This window comes from Boleophthalmus pectinirostris, unplaced genomic scaffold (assembly GCF_026225935.1).
Source record: "Boleophthalmus pectinirostris isolate CB_2022bp ecotype Guang Dong unplaced genomic scaffold, ASM2622593v1 HiC_scaffold_1, whole genome shotgun sequence".
NCBI lineage: Eukaryota > Metazoa > Chordata > Actinopteri > Gobiiformes > Gobiidae > Boleophthalmus > Boleophthalmus pectinirostris.
Window position 1 is genome coordinate 30,313,071 of NW_026570970.1, and position 20,716 is coordinate 30,333,786.

At 35.3% G+C, this 20,716-nt stretch overlaps 1 protein-coding gene across 2 annotated transcripts; it reads left to right on the forward strand.

The window, feature by feature from the left end:
- The first annotated feature begins 658 nt into the window (after positions 1 to 658).
- Positions 659 to 20,139, forward strand: stam2 (signal transducing adaptor molecule (SH3 domain and ITAM motif) 2). 2 transcript variants are annotated; one of them, XM_020920835.2, is made up of 14 exons: positions 659 to 825; positions 2,363 to 2,447; positions 3,126 to 3,201; positions 3,443 to 3,538; positions 3,885 to 4,031; positions 7,025 to 7,091; positions 8,431 to 8,632; positions 9,190 to 9,284; positions 10,040 to 10,122; positions 10,233 to 10,320; positions 11,642 to 11,696; positions 12,230 to 12,380; positions 15,548 to 15,705; positions 16,847 to 20,139. In XM_020920835.2, the coding sequence occupies exons 1-14, from the start codon at positions 786 to 788 to the stop codon at positions 17,022 to 17,024; spliced, it is 1,521 nt and encodes a 506-aa protein (XP_020776494.2). In that variant the 5' UTR covers positions 659 to 785; the 3' UTR covers positions 17,025 to 20,139. The 2 variants fall into 2 exon arrangements, with proteins under 2 accessions (XP_020776494.2, XP_020776493.2); XM_020920834.2 differs by having other exon boundaries at positions 661 to 825; positions 7,022 to 7,091.
- The last annotated feature ends 577 nt before the right edge of the window (positions 20,140 to 20,716 follow it).

A 20,716-nucleotide genomic window follows, 5' to 3' on the forward strand; every position in this document is an offset into this window, starting at 1 on the left:
TGAGAGAGATAGGATAATGTACTTCCGGTTTTGTTACAAAGTTGTATTTCATAAAATTTTATATTTTAATTTTTACCCTTTATTCATGTATGTTATGTTATTTTATTCTATTCATTTTTAGCTCATATTTAGTTCACAATTTAACAATTAAATAAACACCTCTCCTCCACCTCTATTACCCAAAGATATAAACCCATCCCTTTTTATTTTAGAATACTCAATTTAATAAACTTGTGAGGATTTGCAGGTACCATGATTTCTCTTCTTCTATATTTTTAGATTTGAATTTGGAACATTGAGCTGAATTTATTTTTGCTACAAACACTTCAAGCCATAATTTCACTAAATAATCAATGAGTTAGCAAACCCATAACCTAAAATAAAAAAATGAGAAAATACATTTATTTTTTTTATCAATTAGTGCATAAACTTGTATTATAAAATGTGTACGTTTTATTACTATTGTTTGCCACTAGATGTCAGAATTTCACCAATAATTGCTCAATAAAAAGCAATTCATGAAAAAAAAGCAAAATAAACCACGTGAAATTGTTTTACATTCAATTTGGTGTTGTTGATGGGACTAAACATGCAGAAATCAAATTTTCATACATTTTTATCAACTTATAAAAAATATTCAGGCGATATCCAAGGCAACCAAGTTTCCGGAAGTGTAACTGGTGCTCAACACGGAAGAGTCATTTGTTTAGGTTTTAGTTTTATCAAGACGCTTCGATTTTTTCTCGCTAACAGTTGGATATTTTGTGTTTCTTTTAATTATCAAGATGCCTTTATTCGCCCAAAACCCATTTGACCAAGATGTCGGTAAGTAGAGAGGTGTTGTTTACCATTTATGTCAAAGAAGTGCTCCGATTAGGCAACATTAGCTAAGTTTAGCTTAGCACGAGTTTGATCGCGACTGTAGTTTTGTTGTACAATGGGTGTCTTTGTCGTGTTCTGTTAATTATAAATGCTAAATCCCATACACTGTGGTATTATTCTTAGTCCTTTAAAAGAAAATGCCAATGACAGTTGTATATGAGATTTAATTCCATGTTAAAACTATATTGTTGGCCATTTAAAGCCCCATTTAAGCTGACACGTTGGACAAATATTACAGCCGCAAGTTGTATCTCGTGTTCTGGCCACTTAACTTTGGTTGGGAAAACATAGTATAAAGTCATACTAAAAAACTAAAATGCGATCTATTTACAATTTAGTATATGAGAACAAATTTTATGATTGTAAGGGCAAATTGTCAACCCCATATAAACCCTCCATCAGTAAAAAAAACAATAGTGTTTTGTTTCGTCATGACTCCCGACTGACCGAGTGTCACCGCTGGTTAGAACAAATACATAACGATGATTTTGACATATCTTATCCAAACATTTCCTAATCATATATTTTTTAGCTTTTCATTCATGGTATTGTACAAATATTATGAACAGTATCTTAGCCTGTAATAAACGAATAATATCATTGGATTGGTTCATATGGTTTGGTTCAGACATATATAACGATTGTGTTAAAAAAGGCAAATGATGGACTGTGGCTGAAGTCACTGGCTGAAATGCACAGTCACACATGGTCATCTGACTTGCCTGTCTCATTGTAGCAGTATCTCAGTATCTCAGTGTTATACTTTTGTTATTGATTATGTATACATCAAAGTTTATTTGACCAAGCTGCTGTTTTGTTGTTATTGACAGTGGCTGATAACGATGACAACAGAGATCATATGATACACCAAGATTCAGGGTCATACTAATATGTTATATTTGTGGAAGGTACATTGGTGACATTTTATGATCTGCTGGTTGCATTATCTTGTGAGAACATCACAAAAGAAAACTGTAGTTTTTCGTATGTCTTTTTTTTATTTTAAATTGTACCGTTTTTATGCTTAAAAACTATAAATCTTAAAGACTACAAAATTGACTCCAAAAATACTAGCAAGCTGTCATAGACTGTAAAAAGATGATTCAACTTCCCCTGTGGTTGTACAAAGTACTTGTGGTTTAGAGATGATTTAGTTAATGTCAAATCTTTAGGCCAGTAACACCAGTAGGCCTTATATTTAAGTTCTTTAACAAATTTTACTGTTAATTCTTACTAGCTACTTGTCTCAAATATTGTAATTTTTTTTAGACTTTTAGCTTGTCTGCTCAAAGGCAACACAGACATGTCACATGGTGGTATTTGGGTAAGAGAATGTGCTAATAAAGTTGAGACACTGAGGATATGGGAAAGAAGTATTTCATCTATTTCCTCTTACAAGAACGGTTACTGTAAAAATGTATAATCAAAATCAAAACATTGTATGTGTTTATCTTCTAAAGTGTTTATTATTTTATTGCAGAAAAGGTAACCAATGAAACTAACACGACAGATGACTGGGGCCTTATTATGGACATATGTGACAGAATTGGAACAACACCAAATGGGTAAGAAATAGAAAAGACTGAAAGTAGCTGTAGGTAAATGTAATTTTAAAACTTATTTTCTTTCTTTTCTAAACCTCTGGTCTTAAATGGACCATATTATGCTATTTTCTGATTTGTGTTATGAGGTTTCCTCATCACAAACATACCTGGAGTCTTGTTTTGTTTCATTCACACATGTTTAACACACAAACCCTGCATATTTTTTTTGGATGATTTCAGCCCTGGTATTGCTAATCCCCATCTGAATTAAAGGCAAAAGGAAGCTGTTAACTTTAAAAGTACCACTTTATGACATCAAAAGTTGGAACAGAGCATTATTAGATTTGGAGATGTAGCCAAACTGATAAACCAGATTTACCAAACATGTGTGAATGAAACAAAGCACAGCTCCAGGTATGTTTTTGATGAGATAACATTATTCTAACAAGGCTTCAAGCTCACAAGACTTCATTTGGTATAATCTCGGACATTTTAATGATAGATTTTTTTTGTGGTAAAAATCTAACACAATCACTGATGAATATAAGAATAGTATATTATAGAAGCAGCGTCTGGCAATCCACATTTTTGGTATAATTTCTTTTTCCCTAACACTGTTATGTTTCATTTTGTCACTTGAAAATGTATCAATAATATGTGTTGAACATATGTTTTATATTTGTGTTTTTTGTTTTTCAGACCAAAAGACAGCCTGAGATCTATAATGAAAAGAGTCAACCACAAAGTGCCCCATGTTGCAATGCAAGCTCTCAATGTGAGTGTATTATTCACTGTCGTAATGTTAGATGGCAGAAAATAAGACCTACTTATTAATCTTTCCTTCATTAAAAGTAAATGATTGGTGCCGTTCCATTGGCATCTTAGAAAACATCTAGCATGAGTCACTACCACCTTGTGTTATTTTAGCTTAACTTTCAACTTAAAAATATAAATATGAATTGCTACTACAAATAATACTGTTCTACTACTACTAATAATAATACTTGTTGTTACAGTTGTTGGGGGCTTGTGTGGCGAACTGTGGCAAAATCTTTCACCTGGAAATCTGCTCCAGAGAGTTCGCCAGTGAAGTCAAAAGTGTTCTAAACAAGGTATGTAATGTGTAATGTGCAGGTCCTAAATTACACAAAACAGGTTATTGTGAGCTTTAAGACATGTTATAAAAATGTTAGCTCATCAAAAACATGGAAGTTGGAGTTGGAGTTGTCTTTTGTTTCATTCTCACATATTGTGTTTGAGTAATCCTTTCATTATTAGTCTGTCTACATTTCTCTAAAATTGAAAGTGCTCTGTTCCACCTTGTGTGTGATGCTGTAGTTTTCATTATTCTACTAGACCACTTTCTAATTCAGGACTATTACACTTTTATATTATCTTAGGTTTAGCATATGGAACAAAATGTAAAACCAGTTCTGTGTATTTATCTGTCCTTCACAGGCGCATCCTAAGGTGAGTGAGAAGTTGAAGGCGCTGATGGTGGAGTGGTCAGAGGAGTTTCAGAAAGACCCACAGCTCAGTCTGATCTCAGCCACTATCAAGTCTCTGAAGGAGGACGGAGTCAGCTTCCCCTCAGCCTCTGCTCAGGTACAAGAGAAACAACCCAGGGAGCACACACTGCAGACAACACTCCGGATATTTATATTTAAACACTATTACTGCAATATACTACTTAAAGCGATAGTATGTAACAGAAAAGACTAAAATAAAAGCATGATTTGTTTGTGTTTACCGTACTGAAATAACAAAGAAAAACTGCTGCTTGTTTCCATAGAAATGTTGTTTCCCTGGCTATGGTTATAAAACTCATCCATCTTCATGGAGAATGTACACAAGTATGGTTTTTAACTTTCTATTTCCATGGAATCATACAGGTGACATGACACCTCCAGAAAGTTACATACTGTACCTTTAAAATGTGACATTATTTTTTACTATTGAAAATGGTTAAATTATCAAAACGTCCTTTAGGGTGAATGCCTCAGTGAATCGAAAAAGTGCAACTTGCATGGAGTAAAGTTTTGGGAACTATTTACAAGAAGGCATATTCATAATTCAAAATAATAAGAACTATTCAGGCTTAGTGACCGCGTAATACTCTAACCACATGCACCTTAATTGCTAAACTATTAGTACACTATTTGTTCATTATGAATTAAGTCTATTCATGCTTTATTAAGGCTAATTAAGGTGTAGTTATAATAAAGTGTTACCAAAAGTTCTTGACTCTCAGTACATGGATTGTGTCTGCTTGATGTACTTAACTAACATAGGATTGTCCCTTTTATTAAAAAATAGACCATATTAAGTAGTTTGACCTAAATAAGTTGAAAAGCACTACCTACATGGTATGAGGGCTGTATCCTTGTTTAATCTGTTGTGTAAAAGCAGTTTGTGTGTCAAGGGCTCAGGTGGACTTTGTCACTGTAATGTTGACCCAGTACTGAGACAGAATAAGGAAACAGTATGTCATGATGTTTATGACCTGTTGTAGCACTTTCTCAGGTGTCACGAGGCGTTTCTGTTTCTCATGTATTCAAAGCAGTGAACATTGGTACCATTCATTTATTGCTGTCTGTCTCATGTAGGCAAATTAGAAAGCCCATTTCCTGCTCCATTTTAGATCTCAGGAATGAAGTTACTGTTGCAATATAGAGTAAAAGTATAATAATACTATATACTATACTATATGATACTAGGATTGTCATAAGTATGAACAATCAGATACTAATCAATACTAAAACTAAAAAAGGTCACATTCAGAGGACAGAAATGATCCTTAGAATATCTTTAGAATGAGATTTGCATGACTCTTAATTGAATAGAATAGTTTTGTTACGTATATGAGTACCGTATATGTTTTGGTTTCTATTGATACTTTGCAGCTGGTGTCTTCAACCTTCCCTGGGAGTGTGAACCTAACTGAAAGCACTACTCTGTCAGAAGCTCTATTACTTAAATTAGACTTAATCTGAACTTTATTTTAATATAATCTGACCACAATCTGACTAGAAAGAGATTATTTTTTTCCTGTGTTTTGAGACGATTTTAAAATTTACTTGTCAGTGTTTGTTAATGTGTGCATTGTGTCACCACAGTAACTTTAGACTAACTTTATTGATTCATAAGGGAAATTGTTTAGACACAGAAACTCACAAATCACAATACAATATAGTAGCAAATACTTAAAATATAAATGGTAATAATAAATTCAAAATAAGTAGCAAACACAGCAAGAGACTGATTTCAAATAAGGCAATAATTATATAAATGTACAAGTATAAATAAAATATAGAAATATAGTAGTACAAATATATCTCAGCTATATACAAGAGGTTATAAGGAGAAGACAATGCAAAGAGGATATAACTGGTGGACATTCTGCCAATCTGCCTTGTGTGATGTGACTGCAAAGTATCAATGTAAACCTATATTATAATTGAATGATCCATTTTTTATTGACGTTTCAACCATATCTCCTCGGCCTGTAGCCTGCAGCCAGTTGTGTGTTAATATAATATCAGATCTCCTGCATGAACTCCCTCTTATTGTAGTGCACATATTGTTGGTTAATACATGACTGAGAGCTGGTGAGGGCGGGTGACACACAGGCAGCAGGAATGACATTTAATCTGCCCAAGCTCAGTGGGCACAGCGGGCACAGCAGGAGGAGGAAACCACGACGGACCCACACTGTTCAATGTTTAGCTACTTCCTCAGAGAAAGTAATACTAGATTATCTAAGTGATAATAGTACCTGCATTAATAAGGGAAAACTATGGTCTAAAATACACATGGCTTAAAATAAATATTGGGCTCAGCAACAAGTCATGCTTTTGTATTATCACAAACTAGTAAGAGAAGTGTTCAGAAAGTCTGCTTAAAGATTAAAGGTACCCTGTGTAACTTCTCTGATCGGTGCTGGTTTCCATGGAGATGTTATTGCTTTTCTTGGCATGTTCCACAGTACATATCAATTTAGGATTTAATCAATACACTCCACCTAAAAAAAAACTTTTAAAATATGCTTTTCTTTCTTTGAACGGGCTCTCATCTCCACAGATCTGATGTGTAGCCTGGTTGTGTTACCTGCTCTGTCTCTGTTGTATTGTGAAACATTCCAGGCAAGGCATTTTACTCCATATATTATACCCAAAGGGATGCACTGATCCAGCTTTTTCAACTCCTATACCAATATTGATATTTAAGCTTTAAGTATCTGCCAATACCCAATATAAACCGACATCAGTGTAGGCAGAATGGCATTTTTTCCCTCAAATTATTACAAATGTGATCCAGTTGTGTTGCGCAATTGTTATTTATCCTGCAAACCCTACCAAAAGCACAGCATCGAAATTTTAGTTATTTGAGACAATTGAAAATCAACCCCATATAAATTTCCTCTTGATGAATCCAATTAAATGTCAGACATTTGTGTGTACTGGGCATTATTAAATGTCCAAATTCTTCATTCATTCCAGTTCCAATGTTGAACTGCAGGTGGTGTTATTTCTCTAAAGTGTCTCTTACCCCTCTTCTCTTAATGGTGTGGTGTTCTTGTGTGTTTTCATGTACAGCAGGGGTCCAGTTCAAAGGTCACTGCTCCAGCTGCAGCCAAAACATCAGAGGAGGACGACCTCGCCAAAGGTACTAGAAATGATTCATCTTCTATTGAAAGGAGCATTTCAGAACACATTTTCTTTTTAAACAAATACACATTGCTTTTAGATGATACTTGTTTTGCGGTTATGTATTTGTATTGTATTTTGAGTCTTCTACTGTTCGGGTGGGTAATATTGATCCAAAATAGAAATCTTGGTAGTTTAGTTGAAATAATACTTATTTTGTAGTTATGTATTTCTATTTTGAGTCTTCTATGTATGTAATGACAAAAATTGAAATACTGATAGTTTAGTTTTCATAGATTCTCAATGACAATAGTTAAAAACATTTTGTTAATCCATCTGACATTTGCTCAAAAGTATTGCACAAATCCTTTCAAGATTTTTTTATCTTTATATGTGAGCTGGTATTTTTGCAGCCTATTTTAATTCAATATTTTCAGTTCTAGGCAATATAATCCATGTTCCCTTATCCAGGCCAACATTGTAAATAAATAATAATGTTTTGACAAGTACAATAAAGGGTAAATAAAGTAACTAAATAAATACATATTCTAAAACTATATTTGCTACTTTACATATGAGATAAGGAAAAGCATAAATAATAATGTATTACTTTTAATATACACTTTATGCTAAAGTAGAGTCTCTTACATACTGTCTTTGTTGGTCCATTTGTCCCCATGCATCACTGGTTTCTTCTTGTATTGATTCATTCTTCCTACATGGTTTCTTGTGGGAACAGTTGGTCCAGTTACATACAAAATAATAATGATGAATGGTGCAGTGTTGCCAATCCCACATGCACTGATACTTTGACCACCATCCTACTATTATCTGTCTATAGTGAGGTGCCAATTGATGTTTTGTAAGCACAAATTGTTAGAGTTTTGTAAGCTAAGATGAATGTAAATGTTGGACACTTTTCTGGTGCAGATTCCACTTTTGACTTGTCTCCATGGAGATGGTATTGCCTTGCCTGGATTGTTCCACAGAATGGCATTAGTATTATGTATACTGCATTTATTCAGTCTATCAAATAAAATATTTGATAGATTGAATAGTGATTTTATATGATTATAAAAGCACTAGGATGTATTTTATATGTATATATTTCTAACAGTCCTTTACTTTATTGCATGAATTTTATTATTTAGAAACAATATTAGAACATTGCAATAAATCATGAATACTTAAAGTTGTGCATTAGGTCTAGGAATCACATTGCATTACTTAGACAGATATGGTTATTTAACTGTCTGTTGTCAGTACACCATCATTAAAGTATCATGAATTATTTAAATCTTGATATTTTGTCAAACCTTTTAGATACGGTCTTTATTTTCTACTCTGTTTTTTTACAGCCATTGAGCTCTCACTGCAGGAGCAGAAACAGCAGGCCGAGACACGCCCCCTCGCCGTGACCTCCGACCCCCCGGCCTACAGCACTGTTGCCGCAGCTACGAAGGAGGCGCTGAAAGTTCGGGCGCTTTATGACTTTGAAGCAGCAGAGGACAACGAGCTTACATTCAAAGCAGGAGAACTTGTGCTAGTTTTAGATGACAGGTATTGAAACTTGATGTGGAAAATCTAAACATTTAGACTGACCTTGCTCAGACTGATATGTATATCACACTGAATTGAGATCTACAAAATTGTCAGTCTGGAACGACTCTCACTGAAACCAATCAGGCAAATGTGGAACAGCCGAATCTGATTGGTCGAAACGTCACAGCAGCAGAACAAGCCAAAATATCCAGTTTTTGTTACATCCAATTGAGAGAAAAACTTCCCTATCTACAAGAGCACAAAGCACCTACCTTCTGCACGTTTTTCTCAATCCAAAGTCTGTATTTTCACTAAAATAGGTTGAAACAGGCTGACATCTGTCATTGCTGCATGAGTGTCTCAAGATGAATTCTCCTGAATTTGTGAACTTAGAAATATCTCAAGAATCCATCTTGCTACTTAAGATTACTTTAGACATGATTTCAATGCAATACATATATTACAAAATTGCTAAATTATGATTATAAATAAAGTCATTCTAAATGCTTAACATCAAATCACTGTATGTTTTGCTATAGACCACACTGTATCCTTATACTTGCCTTGTTTGACAGTGACCCAAACTGGTGGAAAGGAGAGAACCACAGAGGAGTCGGACTTTTTCCCTCAAACTTCGTTACAACAAACCTGAACACTGAACCTGAACCAGGCAAGGCTAATTACTTTATTTTCTTCTTATCAAAAGTGCATATTTATTGTTTATATGCTAATCATGGATTTCACACAACCCTTTGAGAACTTTTTCACCATTCAGAAAGTGTTCTACTGAGAACTAGGCACAAACAGAAGTATTATTTGATGACAAAATACTACTAGACTAATAAGCAACTACTTGCATAAAACATCTAATTGATCTCATTATTTTAAAATCAAAGTATCTGATGAGAGTAGTATATTAAAAAATAATTCAAAAGTTTAGGTCAAAACACACATTTTAATATTTTTACAGCGATATAAAATGGGGATAGGTAAGTATGGATTATTTGAACCGATACGATATTTGCCGACTGCTTTGGTTGATAAGTGAAATTTGTAGATATCAATATTTCGCTTTGAAAATCCATATTAGGAGCCAAATATGCATCTTAAGATGAAGTAAAGATCAAATAAATTTTTTTAAATGTAATAATCCTGGATATGAAATTATTTGTTACATGTTTACAGCCATATAACACACCAAAAAATATCAGTATTAAATATCATTCCCAGCAGTATACAGATATCGAGGAGTCTGTATCGATATGGACCAATACTGATACTGGGACAGGTATATCACCCATCCCTAATATAAAATGAGATTAGCCATGAATTTAGTGCTTGTTAAAAATATAATATTACTTCAATAAGCTGTATGTGATGAAATTGCTTAGTAAATTTAACCTCTCTTTTAACTCTTTCTTTCAGTCCTTTACGTTGACAAAGCTAGTACTCCTGAACAGACGAGCCTAGAGACCAAAGCAGAGCCAGAGCCTGTTTTTATCGATGAGGTAAAAATGGCCGCCAAGTCCGGAGTCTTCTGCAAACTCACATTTAGATAAAACATTTTAATTCACTTTAATTCAGACTTTTAATTTGGTTTCATTTATCTTTTCCACAGTCAAAGATGGACAGGACGCTGGCTCTTCTACAGAATGCAGACCCAGCAGATCCTAGCCCAGACTCCACAGAGCTGCTGCAACTCGAGGGTACAACAGTTTAAGTTACATTTTCTGGTCATCTGCTTGTCTCCATGGTGATTTTCATGGAATGTTCTAAAGTTTGTCCTTTAACTTGTGCATTTGGCAGATTTAATGTATTTTTCTAATTATTACTTGGTCTGGTTGGATAGTTCGTGTGGTAAATATTCATCATAAATTTACTTCAGCTAAGAGGCATTTGGTAGAAAATAACAAGTTGGAAAAAATACAGGAACCGAAATAGTGGTGAAATAGAATTCCTCAACCAATTTCATCAGCTGCTATCAATTAAATCCAAAATCCAGGGACAATTTATGCACAAAGAAGGCAATATTTCTGATTTAACAAAATCAAAGTGTTGTAATTCATTTGTATTTGTGAAATCAGAACTATGTTTTGGGCCTTTTTAACCATATGGTGGCAAGGTAACATACCTCAGCGTATGTCATATCTGCTGCCAGTATCCAACCAGGAAGTAAAATTATAAACTTCAAAATTACAAAATTTTCAAATTACAAAACCAGAAAAGAGTCTGCAAGATTTTTAGTAAAATCTAATGATGTTAACTAAGTTTTAGAGAAATGAGTACCGTATTTTACAGGCTATTATGCGCTCTGGATTATAAGACGCATTGTCATTAAATGATCTATTTTCGAACTTTTTTCACAAATAAACTGCAATGGACTTTACACGAAACACAACAGTTCGATGGGTCAATTGGACTTTGTTTGGCGCGCTCACGGTGACTCTGGGCTTTGTTCAATTGGGAGGGATTAGGGAGGGTGCTGTCGTGGGTGAGGGTGCTGATTGTTGGCGTGTTCGCAGTAACTCAGTTGTTCAGTTGTGGTTCAGAAAAGCACATTGGACTTGTTTTTTTGGTTTGTTCCTCCATTCCATTCCTCCTCCGTGTGGAGTGATGAGTGTGACTGCGGGTGTGTTTCGACTGCGCGGTCGCTGTCTGCTTCATGCGTGTTTGCGTGCGTTGCGGCTTTGTAGTTTACTGAAGTCGTGCTGAGACACCTGAGTGGATTTGTGTGGGTGCTCCTTCTTGCGGGGCGCGCGGTCATTTTTTGTTGGGGTTAGAGGCTTAAGAGCGCGTCTAATAGCCCGGAAAATACAGTAGTCTAACCTGTCATATGCACTTTAAACAAAATTCACAGCAAGCAATTTTTTTTTCCAAGTTTTTTGCCATACTGTAGAACATTCCAGGAAGATCAATATCACCATAGTGAAAAGCAGGTGATGGATCCTCTACCTTCACTCGAGTAAAGTTACATAGTGCACTTGTGTTGAAATGATTTGAGTTTTGTACCTTTTGTGCCTTAAACAGGAGCTTGTGAACAGATGAACCCACTGATTGATGAGAAATTGCAGGAAATTGACAGGTAACAAACAAATATATAACATAACAAGTTTAACATTTTAAGGATAAAAAAAAAGTTTGGATTAAAAACTACAAAATTACAGAATTTTTTTATGTTGATGTCCTGTTACTGCAGCCTAGTATGCATGTGGTCTGTGTGTGAGTGTTGGTGGTGGTCCTAGGGGTCAATGAAGTGCATCGGCATCCTCGCTTCTGTCAGTCTGACTCAAAAAAGTGTCTCCAAAAAGTGCTGCTTTTTATGGAGGGATCCATTATTCACTCTTCTTATTAATTAAACTCAACACAGACATAAGGGGCGGGAATGACTCACGGCTGGTTGAACGCTTGTCTTAAAACCAGAAGTTTATAATTATACCCTGTATATCAAGCAAGCTTTAAATGTGTGAATTTCACTTAGTAGAAGATAAACTGCATAACATCATACATTTATAGAATGGTTACCAAAATTTGTTCTCTTGGCAAGGTTTAGTTTAGGATTCAGGTGCCCTCCTGATTAGACCCTTGTTAAAAATGTGTTTTCTTACCCTCTTGTAGAAAGCACTCAGAGCTGTCTGAGTTGAATGTGAAGATGCTAGAGGCTCTGGAGCTCTATAACAAACTGGTGAATGAGGCGCCGTATTACACTCCATACTCCAAACTGCATCAGCCACAGTACGCTCCCACGGCAAACGCCATGTCCATGCAGGTAAGACACATTAAAAGTTTCAAATACTCCTATGTTATTGCTGGGTTTCAGGCGACATCACCACATTCTGTTGGCCAACAATATTTAATACAGATGAGGGCAGCTAAAATGAATATTGGTAAACTACAGATTTTTGTTGTAATACAGTGAGTATTGGGATTTTGTCAGTAATATGATGGGGTTGAACATTTGTGACTTTACGTACTTCTTGCTGACAACAATCATGTATTTGGAGTTGGATAATGGCATCTCTTCCTGAAGCTGTTGTGAAAAAAATAATTTCACATGTAGCTGTTTTATTCTTATTAAGATGGTGAACCTTGTGTCAGTTTTTGTTTCATGTTGATAGGCCTAGTAATTATCAAGATTACTTCATAATCCACATCAACAAATCTACAATCTGTTATCCTGTGATAAAAAACACAAATTTTTATGACTATAAGCAAACTGGTGACTTGAATTTTAAAGTATTGTTAATATAATACAATTTGTGCATTTGCTTATTTATAAAATACCAGATAAGATTTCTTTGTTTCTGCAGATATATTTTGAAATAGAATACTTTTTGTTAGCATTTGATCTGTCCATTAATGCGCTGGTTAACGAGGCTGTGCTCTGCTTCAGGGGCATTTAATGATCTCCCTTCAGTCAATAAATCAATCATGGAACAAATTCACTTGTACAATGCTCCGAAAGGTCCACAATTAAATTTTTATTGATGGCAGCTTTCGCCTTTATAATGTATTTAGTTTCACTGGTTACACAGCATAATGACAGAATGTGTTTTCAAAATTATAAAGACTGTTTTAACTCACATTTAAATTTTAACAAGTAACTGAAAAATTTTAAGTTCCTATTGCGTATTTCTCCTGCAGAAAGAGCCGCTGTTCTATCTTGTATCATGTGTCAGTGTCACTTAGGATTTCAGCAGATTTCAGGCTTTCTCGGGGATTAGGCTAGTTGTATCAGTTAGGTATGAAAGGATGTGTGGCAGCTGAAGTTTGAGCCATTTCTTCTCGCCATTTATGTGGGTGCGTCCACTGATTTGCGCCCCGGGCGAGACCCCCTCCTGTGAGTTTTCAGTTTGAGAGAAGAATTCAGACTTAATATGCAGGGTTTGTGTTTTAAGCATATGTGAATGAAACTAAACATGACTCTGGGTAAGATGAGGAAACAACATTGTAACTTAAATCAGAAAATAGTGTAATATGGGCCCTTTAAACATAGAATTATTACAACTAGCATGTGTGCGTACTTCCTGATTAATGGACATTAAATGCTTTATAATGAGATGTAGACAGTACACAGCAGACTTATTTTGACCTCGAGTGGCTTGTACAATATACTACTGTACTCAAAGGACAAATTTTGCTCTAATGGAAAAATTCTGTATGCCCCTATAAATATATCATAAAATATTGTTTTAAAATGATGCAGAGGAACTCCTTTATGTCTTGTTTATTGACTTCTATTCTGGAATATAGCTGCCAATCCCAAATCCATTTTAAAATTGCTGTTGGCAGCAGATTGTGAAAACAGTGCATCACATCATGTCCTTCCCCTCCTTTAGCGTTGGTCATATTACTCCGGTCAGTTCACACGAGTCATACATAATTTATAGACGGGTTTATTTCAGGGCTGAAGATTTTCTGAGCCTTGACTCTGCAGGAGTCGTCAGAGAGCACTTTATCTATTGAGTTTATTGATTGATTATTGACAAGTAAGGGCTATAACTACTCATTGTCTCCCATAGATTTTGTTAAACTTCTGGTGGCATAGATAATTTTTATTTGAATAATTTCATTTTATTGAATTTGTGGAGTTTAAATGACACTTATTGCCTATATTTAATTATTTATTTATTAATTATTATGTAATTAATTATTATGTAATTATTTTTAAGAATTTTGACCAGTGTAGTCTCTTGAGCCTCACATGAGTCTCTCATGTGAGGATTTTCAATGCTGAAATCCAGTTGGTTTAATCCTAAAATGGCTTTTTCTGATCTGAATGGTCGCTACATAAACCCCAGTATCTGCAGCCAATCACTAACCAGTCCTAGTGCAGCCTCTGCGGCACAGTGAGTGAATTCTGAAGGTTTTGAGCTTTCACATCAGGCCTGTGCACATAGGTCTAATGAGACGTCTTTTTACGAGTTAAAGCACTGACTTCAATTGTGATTATTGTTGGTTTTTTAAACAGCAAAAGTGCAAGCTACATACCCTACCTTTAAGCAAACACTGCGTCAAATGCATAATACATTACATTTAATTTGTGTCTCCAAGTCTAATTCCAGGTTTTTAGCATTCTTATTGATTTGGCCCATACGCCTCTGTTTGTCTGGTGGATATTCAGTCAGCCTTTTGCTCACGGAGGAGGAGGAGGCTGTAGCTTTTCTTGGCTCTTGCAGTTTTCTCTCTAATGATTGATATCGCTGTCTGTCCCTGGAGATTTAGAAAAATGTCCACTTCACTGGGCCGGCCCACGCTTTATTTCATCCTTTATCATGATATTTTTTTCTCCTTATTTTTCTGCGAACAGTGAATGCATCGTCAGGCTGTTCTTGCACCTGCTGCAGTTTAACATAAAGGGCTGTTACATCTGGTACTGTCTGTGTCAATAAGTGCATTTGGCTTACAGAGCCTATGTGAGCTTACCGGTCTGAAGTCTACATTTCTCATTTTTGAACAAGTTTTCTTGTAGTTAGTTATAGTTTAGGTCTGTTTCGAACCTAGCTTACTTCTGAGTTCAGTTCAGTTGTAGTGCTTGTTTAGTCCAATTTTTTTAGTCCTGGTTTAAACCACTTTGGTCTCTAATTAAGTGTCAGTGTCTGAGTTGGCCAGAGGTCAAAGGTTGGAGGATAGATCCAGGTATGATAGATTCCCACTGGGATTAAAGTGCATTTCTAAAATGTTTTAAATTATAGATTTATACCAATGAAATATCAATTTTTGTAGAAAAGTTGAAAAATATTTTGAAAATTAGAGGAAGTAAAGAGTTCCATATTGATGACAACACATTAGGGAGTGCAGCGCTGCAAACCTACTCACTAATAAAATTATTTAGACCTTAGATCCATCTGAGTGAGATGCTGTTGTAAAACTAAACCACTGCTGTTTATATTATTTATCATCATTTCTAACCTCACACCTGTTTTTCTCTGTTAGCCTCAGTACTTAGGCCCAGCCGGAGCTCCGTACATGACCACAGCGATGACCCAAGGACCTCCCACACAGACCTACTCTCTGCCCAGTGACCAGCCCTCCTCACTTTGCTCTCTACCGGCTAACGCTCCCCCCTCCAGCCAGCCACAGCCCTACATGAGGTGAGACCATAGAGCTCATTATATACTGTTGGAATGACTCACCACTGACAGTGAAGAGATGAGGGCCAGTGTAAATTAGTGTAAGTATTAGAAATAAGACACATACAAGAAATATAAGGGTCCATGGGTTTCAGAATGACACAAAATTAGGCTGTTTCCACAGTGATAAACAATTCTAATGTCTTTTTGAATGGGAAAAAATCCTCAAGATGTTGCATACAGAACATACATATACAAAGCTGAAACCCATGAATAGTCAAAAAAGGGAGTGTTGGCAAGTATACCAAAGACACAGAATGCCATAGGCATAGAATTCTAACTACATCTGTCACTCTGCCCCAAAGGTAGTACCAATGAATGAAAGAGGGTTACATAAACCAGAAATAAAATATAATTGCGTAACATTATTATTGTTCAAATATGAAGGTGCTGACTGGTCCACAAATGCTCCAAAAATTGTGAAGGGTATCAGATTTTCAAACTGCACAAGGAGGAAATATGTTTTTAAAACGTAATACACTAACCAACTAGATCCTTGCTGTTACAGACTCTTTAACACATTATTAATATCCACATATTAATTTCTGGGCTCATGCTTAGATTTAGAGTAGAATTTTCAGACAAATTGGAGTGGACCGCCCAAGCGCAGCCAATCAGAGTGCTACTTATGGCATTTATTTCTGGGCGTGTGAAAGATAAAATACTTTTATTATTGGTTGCAAACAGCAGACATCACATTTTGTCACAAAGTGCTGCTTTTACACTATACTCTTTGGGAGAAAACATGAAATGTACTATTTTTTTGGTACCCCAGCTTTAACTACAAGTGCAAAAAATGATGTAATACATAGAAATGGCAACAACAACAAAAGCATGCATTATCAAACAACGTAATATTTTAAACTAGAAACTACTACAAAATATATAAAAAAATCCAAATAGTATTTTGTAAAAAGCCAGTTGTTATTTTTATTATCATTGTGGTGTCAAAATTGGCTTATTCCTTAGCATCGAAATAGTCTGAAATTGTATTACTGTGTCAACACTAATCTCTGTTATTAATACCATCACCTCATACTAAGTTTTCTCTTTGCTTTCTTTACTATGTTTTTATTAACCATGTAACCTTTTTTGTCTACAGCAGTGCTATGAACCCTCAGTACATGACCCAGGCCCCATACGCCCCTCAGAACATGGACATGTCGAACTACCACCACAACCCCCAAATGCCCCCCGTGTCCTACCCCATGGCCCCCCCTCCTCTACAGACCCCCCCACAGCAACAGCAAGCAGTCTACTACCAACAACCCCTGCTCTAAAACCTGCCCTCCTGTCTGTTTCTATGTGTGGTGAGTGTAAGAGTATACCGTATGTCCCTTTATGATGTTTGAGACAGTTGTAATGCCATCAAGAGTGGATATTGCGTGCATGTTTTTGGACAATCGCACGCAAGGACAATTTTTATTCGCCCAGTGCTGGTTTTCTATAATATCTTGATGTAGAAGTAGCCACTAGGGGCGTCAAATTCATTCTACAACAGCGCAATGGCAAGAAATACATATAGTTTGCATATGATTGTCTAATTTGTTTTGCAAATGGTTGAAAGAGCTCTCAGATGGGGTATTAGGGGAAAAGTCTATTGGCATAATTTCAGTTTAAAGTGTACCTATAAGTTAAAGTGTACCTTAGTTTTTATGCATTGGGGGGCTGCTAGAATTTTAGTCAATTACAAAAATCATTATAATAAATGACTCTACCAAGCCACAGTGGTCAGACATCACAACAAAAATAGCACTTTCTTTTATATTTCTTTTACTTTAATTGAATTACCATGATGACAGTTGATTATTTAAGACTTTATAGCTCTCATATACAGGATTAAAAATTACATGTGATTTTACCATCTGTATTGCCTGTAGTAGATTGAGATTGATATGGTTATTACTTTGCCTGGATATTATTAATAATATTCCACAATATGGGATTTACTGAAAAATGTTCATTCGTACTGTGCGTGGGGGAAATTAGTCTATAGTTTTAAAACGGTGACAGCAAATACAATGAATATAGTTTCAATAAAAATCTGCCCAGTTGACACCAGTGACCCAGTTCATTTTAAATACAATATAATACAACACAGTATAAAGAATTTTCAAATATGACTACATTGAATGGTGAAGTAGCCTTAGACTTGGCTTTTGAATAAATAAAGTATCTTATTTCACTAAAAGTTGTGTACTATGTCTGTTGATTCATACGTCTACTGCTGGCAATATATGATACTGACAATAAAACTTACATTACATTCACAACTCATTGAACCATTTTTGTCCCAATTTAACTTCCCTCCTCTTGTTTTTATGTCTAATATATTCTTGTTGAAGCTGCTACAGTTCATTAATATTGTCCTCTATATTTTTAGCCCCATTAACACTGAACATAACCTACACTTTTGGTCAACATGAAAGGTTCTCGGGCCTCAGTACCTATCTTTGGACATTTTCTTCTAGTAGCATAGATTTCTCCTGAACACTCTATTTAAAGGTGCAGTTTGTAACTTTTCTCATGGAGTGTCCGCCACCAACTTGTCCCCATGGAGACGTTATTGCTTTGCCTAACTTGGCCTAGTGGCACCAGTTGCTTGTTTCTATTATGGGTACATTTTAAGCCATACTTTGTAACATTCCAGGCTCAGCAATGCCATCTCCAAGGAGACGAGCAGGTGACAGCCCCTACACCAGAAAAGTTACATAGCGCACCTTTAATAACAGCATTGGTTCTTTCCATCAAACGCTGCCTTTCCAATAGCTGCATTCAGATATTTAACAGTTTTGTGTGTGTGACTGAGTTGGGTTTTATACATGCAAAGATAAGCAAGGATTTTTCTACATCTGTCTTCTAAAATGTTGAAAATGTCAAGCAATTTCCCCTTTAAATATATGTACCTATCTATGAATTTGCCTTCTATTTGAATTATGTGTTATGGCAAATATAGGCGTTTGTTGTTAGCTTATATGAGTGTACTTTGAATGTTTAAGACGCAGTTGTAAAAATGCTATGGTTATATGAAGAATGGGCGGTGACATGTTGCTTGCTGGGTTGCTGTCCTTATTTGAAGTGTACAGTTTTTTTGTAAATTGGGGTCTATTAAATACTAAGATATGTTTGTTATTCTATATGATTGGATACAAGTGTGTGGAGTTGCAGAAAGGGCTGTTATAACAGGATTAGTGTTCCAAGGTGAATAGTTAAAGGGCCCATTTTATTTTATTTTATTATCTATGTTATAATGTTGTTTCCATATCCAAAACAGTTTCATTTACACTTCATTTGTTTTTGTCATTCACACAGGTTTACCACACAAACCCTTCATATTTAAGCTGAGTTCTTTTCTCAAAACAGAAACACTTGCAAATTGTGATGTCGTGCGGTAATAGAAAGTGCTCCACTGTGTTTAAACTTCACACGTCTTCATTAGAATCATTTGGAGCTCATTTCAGCCCTAGAATTGCCAATTTCTACCAAACAAACAAATAATAGTTCAGTATTCTTAACTATATTTCAATAATTTATTTTAAAGCTGTGATTTTTAGCTGGTGGGATTTGCCCCAATAAGTGGATATTAATGATGATATTTGAATATGTATGAAATGTGTAAAATATCAAAATTTACATTGCCCATAATTCATTTATCATTTAAGTTATGTATAGAAATATCCAATAGGGACCATATGTGCACCTTTGTTTAATTTAGGCTCTTTGTAATTTCTCCTGTCTGCTTCTCCAAATGATATACCAAGCAAGGGCTGCAACAACTGGGAAATATCTATACCATCTTATATATATTTGAATTTTAAATATTCAAATTCACATTTTAAATACATATAATATCTAGTACTTGAGAAAATACTGAAAGATGAACTGGTAGACTAATAGGAGAATTGTGTGCATTTCGGAACATGTTTGTGGACGTCTAAACCACACGGACCCAATAGAGGATGCAAAAGACAATGTATTACCTTAATAAATGCTGCCTGTATGCTTCTCCATTCTAATTTAAACTGAATTGTCTTGCAGCAGTCTTACCAAAAATCACACGTAATTGTATAACTTAGTATCTTTTTGACCCAATTTACAAAATGCTAAACTATTGCTACTTTTTCCCCACTGTTTATGTCTTATCCCCATCTGTCAGTCCATTATATGTAACTTCATGACATTTTGCACCTTAGCTTTGTGAACTTATCTACCACTGGATGCCTTCTTCTTGTTCTTCTGTAGAAATCGAACTTTACTTTGGAGAGATGCTTCGGTCAGAAATGTATAAATCTGTATATTTAAAGTATGCTAGAAAAAAAACAAGCAGGATTTTAAAACCTTATGCTTTTGTAATGGCATAGAATAATAATTTGAAATAAAAAATGTACAAGAGTGCATGTTGTCTTGTGTATCTTAATGCAAATTCAAAAGTATTGTAACTTTTCTGGTGGCAACTTGCTTGTCTCTATGAAGATGTTAGTTCTTTGCATGGAATATTCCACAATACGGTATTAAATGTATGATTCTTGCATCAGTTTAAATTACGAATGCTTTTATGGCTCAAAATATCTGGAAAAACATGCATTTCTACTGTGAGCAGGTTCCAATCTCCTCTGATCTGATTGGGAAGTTGACTTGTTTTCTCATCTCCATGGAGATAGATAAGTTCAGTGTAGTGTTATGGAACATTCTATGGTCACAGCAGTTACATCGCCATGGAGACAAGCAGCTTGCCAGAAAAGTGACATAGTGCATCTTTAATTCTTCACTATACTGTAAGCCTCATATCATCTCTCTCTTTTTTACTCCACATCCAAAAAAGTCCATCTAGTCTTGGTTTAGACTATTGACTGTACAAATAAATGGGCATAGCTAACCCACTAACTACTGCGTTCCAAATAGGACATAGTTTGGCTCCAATTTACTTTACATTTAAAACTGTCACCCCGCTCCCTATAAATGCTGCAGTAAA